The following is a 15091-nucleotide window of genomic DNA, read 5'->3' on the forward strand; positions in this document are numbered from 1 at the left end:
GCACTAAGCAGGGGAACCTGGTTCAATTCCCGGTGTCGGCTCCTTGTGACCTTGGGTAAGTCACCTTATCTCCCTGTGCCTCAGGCACCAAAAACATAGAGTGTAAGCTCCACAGGGCAGGGACCTGTGCCTGCAAAATGCCTCTATAAAGCACTACGTAAAACTAGCAGCGCTATACAAGACCATGCTATTATTATTGCATATCTCATGTGTATATATTTTTGCTATGAAGGTATCATTCTGTATCATGAAGTCTTCATTGAAGATGGTTGTTCAGGTGGGTTTTGATTTGTACTGCTGCTTCCTGTTCTAGGAGAAGAGAAAGGATCATGACCGCCAGGAGAGCTTACAAACTGACACCAAAGCTGAGAAATCCAGTAGCGCAAGGGAAAAGGAAAAGAAGAGACTGGTGAGTGAGTCACTACTTAATGTGCGTCAGGAAGGGGGCGTCCAGGTTCAATAATAATGTCTTATGCGCATCTTCAATAAGATGTCTTCCCAGTGCTGGAGAATGGATCAGCCCCGTGCAAATAAATGGGATTAAAACCTTCTCCAGCACGGACAAGCCGTCCTCGCTGCTTATTGAGTAGGGTTCATAGGGGCAGATTCATCAAGCGCCGGGCCAAGTTGGCGCACCCGATCCGGCGTGAACTGCTATTTAACACCGGATCGAGTGCGCGAACCCGTACTTGTTGCTTTATTCGCCCGTTATTCTGCCTGTCGGGGCAGCTGGTCCCGGATGGCGGAAATGGGTCCATGACTGAGGTGGTACATCATAAGGCCTCTTTAAAGGCTAAAGAGATCAACTAAAGACCTGTAATGTGTACACCCTGAGCAAAGGGGTTTGGGGCAGATGATAGAGACTTTCTTATCTTAAAATCATAAAAAAGGTACAAGAAGGAAGACCAAAGGGTGGTTGACATGGGATTAATGGGAGGAAGAAGAAAATCTTCATATTTTTGTTGTTGCTGAGAGTAGTACATACATGGAACAGCCGTCCAGCAGAAATGGTGGGAAAATATTAAATTACTGAATTTGAAAATGCATGTAGACCCAAGGGAAGCCAATAGAGTTGGAAGTCGCAAATAAAGGTCAATGTTGATCTGGTAGTGTCTATTGCAGGTAACAGGGAACATATGCAGACTAAATGGATCAGAAGGCCACCATCAGTTCCTATGTTTCAAAAAAATCGGAGCGTTTTTTGTTTCTTTGGCGCCCACGGGGCCAACACACTGCATTTCCCTGACTGCGAACGGTTAATGATCAGATATGGCAATATGCCATCAGACAGGGCAGTAACCCCACTGTACTCCATCAACTGAACGAGTGGGTGAGGCATATGGAGCCTCCTACATCAATCTGTATTACATGGTGTGAGCATATTTCAGCACCACCAATGCCAGGGTTTTATTTTCATTAATCACACGCTCTCGGGTGTTAAGAGTGGGAGGTGGGGAGACGTGTCATTTCTGTGTTTTTAATGTATACTTCTATATAGTGCAGAGCATACAGTATGTGCGTATGTATATCTTTATATTTATTTTTATTTATAAAATGTTTCACCGGGAAGTAATACATTGAGCATTACCTCTTGTTTTTAAGTATGTCCTGGGCATAGAGTTATGATTAAAAAGACATGGTTATTTATTTTTTATTTATAAAACGTTTTACCAGGAAGTAATACATTGAGCGTTACCTCTTGTTTTCTAGTGTGTTATATAGTGCCCGCAGTGTACTCAGCGCTTTACAACGAGACAATACAGGGAATTATAATACAATAAGTGCAACATAGTCCAACAAAAGGAAAGGAAATCCCTGCCCTGGAGAGCTTACAATCTAAGTGCTATGTTGGGAGACTTGGAGACAGCAGGTGAGGGAATAAGTGTAGGAGATGGCAGTGCTTGGCTACAGTGGTTGGTAGGAGTGACTGTGGGCGTGGGACAGTAACCATGAGTCCAGCGTATTGGGATGCTTCATTTAAGAGGTGAATTCTAAGGTTTGTCTTGAAGATGGAGAGAGAGGGTGCTTGGTGTATACTGAGTGTGAGGGAGTTAAACAGGTAAGGGGCAGTGGGGGGGGGGGGAGGGTTTAAGGCAAGAGAGAGCAGTATAGGTACAAGTGTTGGAGAGGAGAGAGTTATGGGTAGCGCGCAGGAGACTAGCAGAGGCACAGCGAGAGATCTCAGCATATATTTAGGAAGGAGCTGATGCGTGGAGAGCTTTAAAGGTAAGGATAACTTTGTAGGTAATCTGCCATGTGACGGGAAGCCAGGAGAGGGATTTAAGGAGGAGTTGAGCAGTTTTAGAAGAAAGTGAAATTATTCTAGCAGCAGAATTTTAGATAGATTGCAAGGGAGAAAGTTGTGAGACAGGGAGGTCTGTTAGCAGCATGTTACAGTAATCCAGACGGGAGAGGATGAGGGCATGTGTTAGAGTTTTAGCAGTAGAGGAAAAGGTGGATCCTGGCAATATTACAGAGGAAGAAGAAACAAAATTTTGGCCATGCCGTGAATGGAGAAGGAAAGGGAAAAGGCAAATGTGATTCCAAGGCAACGTGATTTGGTTATAGGATAAATGGTAGTACCGTTTTTTACTGTGATAGAAAAGGGGATATTAGGCCAGATTTACAATATGAGGAGCAGTTTTAGACACATTAAGTTTAAGGTGGTGGAGCATCTTCCACTAGGATATAGCCAGGAGGCAATCCGAGACTTGGGACTTGGATTGCATGTGTGAGGTTATGGGCGGATTTGTAACGATGCTCGTCTCAAACAGGAAGCGACCCGCAGGTCTGAGGTAGGAGTGTGAAAGAACCGACCTGAGCCGAGGGACTTAGTCGTGAAAGAGTAGTCACACGTAGGCCGAAGGTCAGGGCTGGTGGCAGAGTTGCGTAGTCGTGCGGATGCAGAGGTCAAGACAGGCGGAAGACAGGGATGGTCGTGGTACGTTGCCGGGTCTGGTAACGGGAAAGACAATCGAAAAGGGCATTGCTTGTACACAGCATAAACGGAAAACTTTGCTCGGCAACTTCCCGCTTACAGGGCTGTCCTTTTAAAGGAAGTTGCCAGGAGCAGCAATGGAGAATCCTGCCACAGAGGGCGAGCTAGAGCAAAATCCTGGAGCAGACTAAAAACCCGGGACGGATTTTGCAAAACCTCATAGTATCATCTGCATAGAGATAATACATAGAGATGATACCTAGGGCCAAAAGAGTTGGAGGTCACCAAGTGAAATTATGTACTGTAGAGAGAGAAAGGGAGAGTTCCCAGAACAGAGCTCTGAGGTAAACTAACAGAGAGATCGACAGGAGATGACATGTTGGCAGCAGAGACAGAAAATATGTGATGAGAATCAGGATTGAGCCAGACGTAATGCTTGAAATTTAGACCAATAGTTACATTTTTGTCTCATCTGACCATAAAATCTTTTTCCACACGTCTGCAGTATCATCTCTAGGCTTTTTCGGAAACAAAAATTTAACTTTTTGTTCTAAATTCCAAGCATTATGTGTGGCACAAGCTCAACACAAGTATGGTGGTGGCAACATCATCTTATGGGGATGCTTCTCTTCGGCAAGGACTGTGAAGCTTGTCAGGGTAGTGGGGAGAATGGAGGGTGCAAAGTACTGGATCCTTGAGGGAAATCCTGTTTGAGTTCAGCCAAATCTCTGAAAGTGGGGAGGAAATTCACATTTCAGCAGGACAAGGACCCGAAGCACAAAGCCACACTGGGGTGGTTGAACAAGAAGAGAATTAATGTTCTTGAGTGGCCCAGTCACAGTCCTGACTTGAATCCAATTGAACATTTATGGCGAGACTTGATGATTGCCGTCCATCGACGACCCCCCACAAACCTATCAGAACTGGATCAATTTTCCTGTGAAAAATGGGCAAAAATGTCACGTCCTGCTGTGCAAACCTAGCAGGGAGCGATCCAAAAATACACATAGCAGAAATTGCTGCAAAAGGGGCTTATACCAATTACTGACGTCGGGCTGAATACTTATGCAACCAGTTTCCTTCACTTTTTTTTTACTATGCTGACATTTAACCTTCTCCTCACATAACCGTGTTCAGTTTAACTTCTACAGCTCTGTAGCTTTGAATAAAAATGTAACGGTGTTTCCCCCACCTTCTGGGAGATTCTGCCATTACTGGTCGTGTGGTGCATGATACCAGCTGGTAACAGGAGGGCTGAGCTGTCCGCCGGTGGTAGTGGGGACACAGAATTAGGTTTCCGGGGTACATTACCCACATGGTTCTCTAGCAGTGCAGCGCCTCCATCTGCTGTTGGCTCCAGATAGGTGACAATGATCTCCTAAAGTAGAACTAATCACCTCTCCCCCCCCAGTAAGGTCACACACTAGTCGGGAGTATAAGAACAGGAACGGTTTATTCTCTTGGTCTGTACAGTACGGAACAAGGCAGATCTCTGCCCACTGCAGTCTCTGGGATGGTCAGTTTGAGGAAGGTCCCTGGACTACTACTACAGGTCAGGGCCCCTGCAGCTGTCCTAGCTCTTCCCTGGCCCTCTAGCAGGACCAAGGGTATAGGGTATCGCTCACTGTCCCCCAAGGGGAAGATTAACAGGGTAGGCCAAGCTCCAGGCAATCCTGTGTGATCCCTGTCTCTCAAGTGGGGAGAGACACTACTCAATTTGGGGCGACACTGCCCTTAAGTACAGCCAGGAGGAAGGCACCATGTATGTCCCATGATTGGACATGCTCAGGCCTGATGTCACCACCTCCCACTGTCACTCAAGTACAGCACCAAGGAGGGAGAAAACCCCATGTTGACTACTGGCAGCCTGATTCTACCACGGCTTACTGCCAGGAGTAGGGCAGGTTAGTAGCCAAAGGTGGCATAGCAACATCTGTAATTCAACAATTTGTGACATTATTGATAGGGGGTGAATACGTGTGTGTATAGCAAAAAAAAGATATACTTATAGTGCAAATCAATGTGCCATATACAGTGGTGGATTACGAAATCCGCCACCCTTAGACACTTACATATGCCAACCGCCTCCTTTCTGTCGCCCTCCTTCCGATTCGTAGCATCAAATGACATCAACAAAGTGATGTCACATAACGTCTCGTTGCCATGGTAATGTGACATAATTTGCCGCCGCGATGTCACGTTGCCATGGCAATGAGACGCCATTTGATGCCACGTTGGTGACATCAGTGGCGTCATTTGATGCTGAGAATCGAAAGAAGGAGGAGGGTAGCAGAAAGGAGACAGCCAGGAGGTGCCTGGCATATGTAAGTGCCTTCCCATTGGGTCCGATACGGCAGCACTTGTATTTGGGGGCGGACATTTTTGCTGCCCCAAAACTTTACCGCAATAGGCCCGGACCTAATGGGATATCTGCCACTGACCATATACTTCTGAATGATGCAGAACAATGTATTCCTGTATGCAATGTAGAGCAGTGTATAGAATGCATAATGTTACCCCATTTATATAATACAGTGCAAATGTATCTTTGTGATGCAGACCAGTGTATCCCTGTATGCAGTGTAATCCATAGCATTGTACAGTATGTAAGCAGTGAATACATGTATGGCATACAGGACATTGTGAATCTACGTATAACACTGACTAATGTCATAACCCCTAAGTGTACTGTACCAATTTAGCAGCTGGCACTGTACCTGTTTGTCATGTCCTATACACATTGTAGCTATTTCTGCCAGTAGCTGAAGCTTCAGCTAATTAAAGCAGCTGGGAGGTATATGACTTGTCTACTAATGATTAGCTGATGTGTGTGCATGTGTGCATGTGTGTTATACAAATAAATCCATAAATACACCGATTTTATTGGTAATACGATTTTGCATATAAGGTGTGGCTCAGTAAGTAAACAGTGACACTGAGTTTGAATCAGGAGAACCTGGTTCAATTCCTGCTGTCGGCTCCTTGTGACCTTGGGCAAGTCACTTTATCTCCCTGTGCCTAAGGCAGTCAAAACATTAGATTGTAAGCTCCCCTAGGCAGGCACAGTGTCTGTAACATTCCTATGTGCTGCGTACTGCGCACTATACTGTAATTGTGAAGCGCTTGGGAGAAAAGTGCTATATGAAATAATATTATCATATACTGTAGTACATTGTACATGTAATTGAGCCTCCTTGTGGGGTCACTTGCCTGGAAGCTCGCCTATCCCACACCGAGAGAGCAAATACATTGTATCTATATTTAGGTGCCAAAGGTGTAATGTGTATCTGGTGGTGTTAACTGTTGGCAGTGTACGGGTAAGACATTGATGTACAGATGAAGGACACGGCATACTGCATTCCACTTCCCATGTTGCCGCTCAGTTTGGGGTTCCATAGCAATGAGAAATGACTCATATTTTTCTTTCACTTCCAAAGTCTCTGAACTTTTTTCCTAGGTCCAAATCACCCGGCTGATTCTATTTCAGGACGCTATGTTCTGACAGATCCCTGTGCAGTCTTCTCATGAAAAAAAACCCCATTCTGTTTATCTCCAGCCTTTTAATGTGAAAAGGTATTCTCTCCAAGGACTGATCATTGACTTGAATTTCTATTCCCAATGTATTTTCAGTTGTGCATATGTGCGTGTGTTATGCTGACTATTTCTCATAGAAAGTTCCATATTAACCCTTATGATGCTGAAGGGGGCTTTTTATATACGCCTATGAGAGAGGCTTTTCAATGATGCTTTGGAAGCACTGCATTATTTATTGTTAATGAACTAATATTTAACTGCAGTGGTATGTTCTATATTTGTATAATCCAAATTAGGTTTTCAGTTCCCATAGGATATTTAATACATATTTACATGGAGGGGGAAAAAAAATCTTTAAAAGTATTTTAAAACCAAAAAGATTGAAACAAAAAAAAAGTATTTTAAAACCGAATTACTGTCCAAGTACTACATGGAGGGTCCACGCAAAATATCCCGTTTTTAATCATTTCAAAAATCAATATAAGGTCAATATACCTGACACAGGTCTGCGTCACCGAATATTCTAAATGAGCTCAAAGTCACACTTGACGGCAAAAATAAGATCACCGCCATTTGGTCACGTTTTTGCCGTCTTCAATTCTGAAACGCAACGTAAAAATAGTACCTGCGCTTTCATTTAATGCGACCACTCCCGCTCGACACCCACATTGGGATGTGGGCCAATGACGACGTTAAAGCGGTGTATCTGTTGTACGCTGCTTTGGCACTGAAAAGGTTAACAAAGTCAGACAGGAAGAATACCGCTAACCATCACCTGCGCAGAAAACTGGGCTGCAGGATGACTGAACCGCTGGGGTTATGGAGTTTGCATTGTAATTGATTTCTCATCAGCCCTACAGTACAACTCCTCTGTATAAGAGTGCTGTGTAATCTCCAAGCAAGGCCTGCCCTTAACAATACACTGCAGCTAATAGGTTGCTTGGCAGCTTTTACTAAACTGCATTAATTCTGCAAACCCAGAGTAAGCAAGTGTACAGGACTTAAAGGGCGTGCAAGAAAGGACAAGTTAAAGGGTCCTGCTGCAGGGCACTGTATTCACCTCTAAAGATGGAAATCATCTGAATCCTAGTATGCAAACATTTCAATCTCCCAGCAATCCCGAGTCCTCACTGCTAATACTCCACTTCCAAATAAAAAGGAGAGGATGAGTGAAGATCAGCAGCTCAGATTGATACTTTTGCAAACCTCTGTCAGCGGTTCCCAACATTACACTGTGCACCCCCTGCTAGAAAATATTTGTTCTGTGAACCCCTAACAAATTTTATTACCTACTCATCAGACTGTCGCTAACAAACCTGTGTGACCGATCCCAGGCAGTATAGTGTCCCGAGCTCATGGTGGGAAACACGCTTTATAAGGCCCCAAACTGCCCCTCAGTGTGTGCAGGCAGCACGAGTGCTATAGCTGTCACTCACTGCGGGGGGTGTGGGGGGAGAGTTTCAAAGTCATGCCCCACAGTGCCATGCTGCTGTGGATGCAAAGCATTGTGGGGAGCGACTTTGGAAACTCCTGCTGTAATTGGCGGCTATACCCTCCACACGAAGGTGCAGTTTGGGGCGTTCCGAAGTGCGCAGTTCCCACACGGGCTCGGGACCCCCCCGCTATACTGCCGGGGAGGTGCCATTACAGATTATTTTTGGAGAAACCCTAGGAGTTCCCTGTTGGGATTGAGCCATTAACTCATGAATTATGAGGCCCGGCCAGTAGAAAATTCCTGCCAAGTAAAAATGGTTATTTCATTAAGGATTATCAAAAAGCTTTGCACTAGAATGAATTAATAATGAAGCGAAAGAACAATACGGCAGAAGTGAAGGAAAAGAAGGAAATGCCGGATAAAATATGGATGAGATCTAATGCTATTATATGGTGGCTGGAGGAGTGATTTTAAATCCCGTTTCGTTTCTTTAGCTTCTTGTAGGGTTTTTGACAATACTGTAATGTATTGGTCAAGCACTTCAGAGCCGGAGATAAAGACAAAAATATAGAATAAGGACAGACCTTTCACTGGGGTTTTGATTCGAAAGCTTTTTTGGTGTTTGTGTTGGGGTTTTTTATTTTTATTTTTAAAGATGGGGGGGGGGAGAGAACAACTTTTTTTTTCAAAATTTGGGTTAAGTTTGACCATTTTATACAAAACCAATCAGAGTTTGAGCCTTTCTTGGGTTTTGGTCCGGATTTGGAATCGAATCCTCGAATTTCAACCTTTAAACTCCTGAATATGCCTGATGCCCACATTGCATTGTTCAACCCGGTGGCATCTGGGAGATTAGAGCCCACAGTTGCTAAACTAAGGGGGGGGACAACTGCAGTCCTCAATGACCACCAACAGGTCAGGTTTAAGGCTATTCCTGCTTCAGCACAGGTTAATCGATTGAGCCACCTGTGCTGAAGCTGGGATATCCTTATAACCTGGCCTGTTGGTGGCCCTGGAGTTCCCTCATCCCTGTGCTAAACTATACCTGGCTTAGAGAACTTTAAAGGACTCTTCCACATTGCAGGCAAAAAATGTTTGTTAAACAGCTTCTCAATGCAACGGGCTTCCTTGGAGTCATTCAACCACCCTCAAATTAAATGTGTGTAAAAATGAGTACGTTTCTATTTTCTTCTGAGCTATTTTATTTTAATATTCTCTGGTATCTGTTGTTCTCCTCCAGTATTCAGTATCTCTAAACTAGTTCCGCTTGCTTCATTAGCCAAAACGGATCCGCAAAGGGGGAAATGTCTGGTAAAACCATTAATACCTACTGTACATGCAGCAGTTTGGGAACGCGTCTCGCCACAAAAGAGATTAGGGAAAGAGCATAAAAATTCCGGTGACGCATTTGGTAACTGGTGTATGGAGCCCTTTTTAAAGTGAAAACAAATATTTTGTTGACTTGGGTTGTAGGACGAATTGCCTTTTTTAGGTCCCATTAATCGGGCTTTGGGTTAAAGGTCATGCAGTCCCCGTGCCAGCTCTGAGTGCCTCTGGGCAAGTTTCCTTATATTTCCATGTGCCTCAAAGCTAAAAATGTGCCACTTCCATGCTGGAAGGCGTTGGGGGTCAATGTAACAAGTAGGGTGGCCAGGTGGCTTCTCCAAAAATACTGGACACAATGGGGAAAGGAGAGACGCGCTCGAGACACACACACATACCCCACTCGCCACTCGCTGCTCCACGCCGTTTCCTCCTCTCCTTGGCCCAAGCTCCTGACTGCTTATCCTGATTTGTTGCATTACCCAGAAGCAGCCAATTAGGATGGAGGAAGCTGAAAAGCCCTGCCCTCTCCCTGCTCAGGGAATTCCTACAGCCCCCCAAGCCGGTCAGGTCACTATGTCCAGAGAGATTAATAACGGACACATACATGTCCAGTATTACCTCTCATTTTTTACTGGACAGTGAGTCCAAATACGGGATAGTCTGGTTCAATACTGGACACCTGGGAACCCTACTTTCAAGGTAAAAGTGTGTTTCAAGCACGACCATTATTTTATGTATTTTAGCTTGTAACTGAAGCTTTGGAGACTTGAGTCATATTTGACCAGTAGAACAAATCATTTGGACTGCCGCCCCTTTATTATGTAACGTAATATAATTAAAACAGCAGCAGTAGTTTTCTACATGGTTTAAAATATCACATTAGTTATGTAACTTAAAGCTGCAGTTCAGTCAATATCCTGCATGTGTGTTTTTTTTAATAAATCAGTTCTGTAGTAAGAAAAAATACTTTTAGCATTTTCTGTTTTTAAAAAAACAACTTTGAAAGACCAATTTTCTTGTATTCTATTTTAACAGCCATTTGCTAAGGCACTGCCCCTTCATGTCCTGTCACAAGCTCTGGCACACCCCTTTGTCAGCCCTGCCCTCCCTCTAGCACATGTCAGTGCAGGAGTGCTCATGAATATTCATGAGCTTCCACTGCCAGTCAAGCAGATTATAAACAAATCCCAGCTTTTAATATGTCACCAAATTTCGACCTATCAATACATATAGAACGAATTGACCTGCAGCTATACTGTTCTTTAGCTAATTAGAGATTGCACACATGAAACTATTGAAGTAAAAAAATAAATGTAAAAAAAAAAACAAAAAAAAACGCAGCTTTAAAGTGTACTGTATACTTCTAATACTCGTGTATCTCATATTTGAGGAGGTGTCTTGACAAAGCAAACTCCAAGTGTGTTAAGCCGACTGAGAAATGTGTTTGTTTTTCTTCCTTAGCAGAAACCTGACGGCAGCAAAGTAGGAGAACGGGCTGCAAGACAGCCGATCCCGAGATCCACCACCAAGGTCATCGAAAAGCCAAATGCACCCGTGTCCACAAAGAGCAAGGTACAGGTCTTCATTGTGTAGAAAAAATGGGGAATGAAAGGTAGTTAACAACACCTACAACCAATGCCAAAGTCCACAAGGGAAGGGATGTCACTACAAGTATACTGAAGTAATAAGTAGTAGATAAAGGGTAGCGTGTAGGGACTTACTACCGGAACAGAGGCTAGAATGCAGACCGAGTGCTAGAGGTACAAGGTGACATGTCCGCAGGCACGCCACTTGTATGCTCAAAATAAATGACACAGACTGCTGCCCTTACCCGACCGGTGTCCTCACTAGCCCTGCAGCCGGTCCGTGCTTGTCAGTGGTGAAGACGCCGTCTCAATGCTGATAGATGGCTACACCCCGGCTGTATCCCAGCATGCCAAGCGCTCCGGCGCATCCCAAGATTCAAACGGATGGCGACCATCTACCATTTCGACCTTACCTTCATTGTGTAGAGCAGGGGCGGGCAACTCCAGTCCCCAAGGGCCACCAACAGGTCAGGTATTGGGTATATCCTTGCTTCAGCACAGGTGGCTCAAGTTAACAACACTAGGACGCCAATGCATTTGTGCATAGTGCGCATGCACATGCGCTACGAGGGAGACTGGCGCGTTGCGCTGCAAACAGGTTTGTATTTCTCGCGCGACAGCCCGGTCACGTGAGCAGTTCGCCCAATGAGGGCGAGCTATCTCCGTGACGTCACACGCCACGCCACGCCTCCCTGTCGCCTCTGCCTGCAGGACAGGAAATATCTCCTGCTACAGGCGAGTGTGTGCTGCGCTGAGCAGCGCAGAAGCTATTGCGTTCCACTGTGGACGCAGCCTAAGGCCGCGCTTTTAGTCCCGGCAACGTGACGTTGCGTCAAAACAAATGCATTGAATCCGTTGCGTGCGCTTATAGTAGGAGTGACGCGACAGCGCGACGGCCTGGTCGTGATCGCTGGAAGTCAATTCAATTTGATTTTTTTTCAGCGACCGCAGCTTGACGTCAGTGTCGCCGTCGCCGGGACTATAAGCGCGGCCTTAGTGTTGCAGGTAGTAATAAGCGACCAACATAAAAGTTATTCATGCATGCAATTTGAACTTTCATGTATTGACAGAGTGACCTTGGAGGTATTGAATAATCAAGGACAAATATGTATATTTTTATTATTACCTTTTATTTATGTAGCGAGGTAGAAGGAGCGACTCAGTGAGTCAAGACACAGAGTCTAAACAATGACACAGGCTCTCCCCCTGCTGCAGGCTTCTCCCTCACTGTCTGTCCTACGCCGAGGTGTCTGATGCTGTCACGCCCTGAGACTTCCTCTGACTTCAGCTGAGCCAAGGTACGTGCTGACGTCAGAGAGACCCTGGCGTGCGTCAGCATCAGACACCTCGGCGTGGGACAGAGAGTGAGGTACAATCCTGCAGCTGGTTGAGAGCCGGGGCCGGCAGCAACTGCTCTGACCGGCCGACGGGCCCCCCGCAGCCACTCTGCATTCGGAGAGGTAATCGAGGACACATACATGTCCGGTATTACCTTCCATTTTATACTAGATGCATGGGCAAAATACCGGGCTGTCCGGTTCAAAACCGGACACCTGGCAACCCTATCTGTAACTGTTACATACGCCCATAGTCGTATCTTCAACTGTCCATGAAATGTCTGTAAATTGAATGTATAACGTCTGTTTATTTAATGTAACCATGTATCTGTCATTATAACGCTGTGCCCAGGGCATACAGTACTTGAAAATGAGAGGCGCCTTTCAATGTCTTACTTCCTGGTAAAATATTTTATAAATGAATAAAATATTCCGCAGCACAGTACAATGTGGGAGGGAAGACCATAACATTGTATGACAAGGGTACATATATGTTAAGACAAACTGAGACAAGCCCCAAGGACTGCCCCAAGGATCTTACAATGTCCACCTGCAAAAAACTCATGTTGGTGCATTCTAAAATATCACAATGTGGTGAAAACTTCCAGGCTCATAAAAGAAGTTTAATCCCAAATGAATAGAGAGTGCAGTGTTATTACATATTGTTCACCTAATGTTTCTTGCTACAATTCGGACACACACTCACACACACTACTCAAGTCTGCCCCAGACACTCTTTGATTACTGTGTATGCTGCTTCTGATACCAAAGTACACTGTCCATGTAGCAAATTGCTGTCAGTTCTTTGAAAGAAGCAGTGATAATAATGGTTTAATCTCAGTGTTTCAAATCCAAAAAACGCTAAAGCAATTTAACATCTGTCACACTTTCATTCTGCAATGTGCGTTTAGCATCTCATCTCTTAATGTTATTTTGAAATGAGACATGTCACCCTTTTGATATAGCTTTTCTTGCTCTATTTCAACCCCAGACCATGAATATACAGTAGAAGAATATGAAACTGCAGTTACTCTGTGGAAATTACTGTGATCGGGTCAAAAAACAGGACCCTGTAATTGAACATGGTCCTTAAGTGCCTAGAGGCTTTTGGTGGCCCTGAATTTTACAGCACAGCGCTGCTTTGTACTACACGTCTGTCTTCATACAGCTTACTATATGTATGTATGGATGTATGTATGTACAGGAGGGCCTCATTAATATGGCGGGTTCCGTTCTGAGGACCCGCCGGTTAGGTGCGCATGCGCAGACCGGCAATGCGCCTTCCTGCGCATGCGTGACAGAAGGAAACCCCTCCATTCCGTGCATGCGCGATCCCGGGCCGGCCCGTTCTGATCATGCGCGAACATGGCGGCAACATGGCGGCCCCCCTTCTCGGCACCGCCATATCGGCGGATCGCTGAGAAGTGGAGCCATATCGGGGCCCTGCTGTATGTATTTATGTATAATATCAATCACTCTCTGGGGAAGAAGAGAAAATCCTTGCAAAACTCTTTACATCGTACTTTTTAAAAAAAAATGTGTGTGTGAGGACTTTTTTCCCCAACAACCATTCCAGTATAAAGGTAAAATAAAGCCTTTTATATTTCTTCACTTTCTGGGTACCCGTGTTTTTGTTATTTTTTATACTTTGAATTCCACAAGAGTGCCCCACTACATTGTAACAATTCACTTGTTACTTCCGGATTCCGGCGGCACCCGAGGGGGGAGGAGGAAGCTTTCTACATTGCCGCGGACGTGCGGCGTCTATCTCTACCGGCGGCGGGACTCGGAGTCTGACGAGTGGGTCTATCATTGGAGGGTAAGCAAGCTTACTTACCTCCTTTGCCCCTACCCGGTCCCCCTCACTGAGCCATTTACAACATATCCGTGGGACTCTGTTTATGTCTTCAATTGGAGGACGGTCGCAGTACCAATCACTCCAGGACTACAACTACCCAAGACGGACCCTGCTTTATTCCTCCCCCTGATCCTATTACATCACCGCTTCATAACAAACAGCGCACCCTATAGCGCAAGACAGATACACTTTTTCTATCTCTCTGTGTGTCTCTCAGTTCTCCAATGTGGGGACGGGCAAGTGTTGTAGCTGCGCATCCGTGCTGAGCCAGTTCCTGCGCATGGGCGTCCAGCCGCCGGTTACTGCGCATGCGCACCAAGCCGCCGGCTACTTCGCATGTGCGCAGTCGGCTGCTGCACGAAGCATCCGATCTATACACATGCGCTGCCAGACGGAGCCGCTGGTCTATGCGCACGCATTGGCAGAGATAGACGCTGAGGCAGCGCTTCTGGTGATTGCTGCGGACGACTGTGGGCATGCAGTAACTGGGACGTAAGTGTTGGTGAGGGCTGCTTCTGCGCATGCGCGGGTCGACGGCCTCATCTGCCAGCACTGACGTCACTTCCATAACCTACTTCCGTCTCCTCGAAAGGCGATTTGTTGCCAGCAAAGAAGTTTCACTTCCTAAAACAGTAAAAATGAACAACAATGGAAAAATGCCGTAGTTATCCTCATCCACCAGAAACCAGGCAAAGAAGACTTCTAGAACTACAAACCAAGCAGTCCACTTCCAATCACTCCCAAGATACTCGCTAATTGGCTGCAACAGACCCTGGCCTTCACCCAGTCTAAAGAACAAGCGGGGTTTTGCAGTAGATGCAACACAATGGACCACGTTCAAGTCGTACAAGAATGTATTTTCCGTGGGTTATGAATATGATCTACCACTCCGTTTAGGATTCGTAACCTCAGTGGTTTTAAATGCATTAAGAAATGGTATTGAAGAAGCGTACATGGATAGTATAAGAAACATTTCCGAAAAATGCCACGTCAACCGTTAAATTACATAAAGATGAGGAGCAGCAAGGGAGTGCGACACTTGAATGGTTCAAGACATTGAATTGGGAAGCAATTATT

The 15091-nt window shown here is 45.3% G+C and overlaps 1 protein-coding gene across 31 annotated transcripts in view; it reads left to right on the plus strand.

Annotated features, from left to right (window-relative positions):
* RIMBP2 (RIMS binding protein 2) overlaps window positions 1-15091 on the plus strand; it is a 175322-nt gene that overhangs the window by 8271 nt on the left and 151960 nt on the right. For 27 of the 31 annotated variants that reach the window (XM_075568667.1, XM_075568658.1, XM_075568675.1 and 24 more), the window contains 2 exons: window positions 314-409; window positions 10695-10805. In XM_075568667.1, the coding sequence (XP_075424782.1) occupies window positions 10780-10805 (26 nt within the window). In that variant the 5' untranslated portion in view covers window positions 314-409; window positions 10695-10779. The remainder of the gene's footprint in view (window positions 1-313; window positions 410-10694; window positions 10806-15091) is intronic. The other 4 variants (XM_075568668.1, XM_075568659.1, XM_075568661.1 and 1 more) reach the window with 2 other exon arrangements.

Source organism: Ascaphus truei, chromosome 13 (genome assembly GCF_040206685.1).
Source record: "Ascaphus truei isolate aAscTru1 chromosome 13, aAscTru1.hap1, whole genome shotgun sequence".
Taxonomy (NCBI): domain Eukaryota; kingdom Metazoa; phylum Chordata; class Amphibia; order Anura; family Ascaphidae; genus Ascaphus; species Ascaphus truei.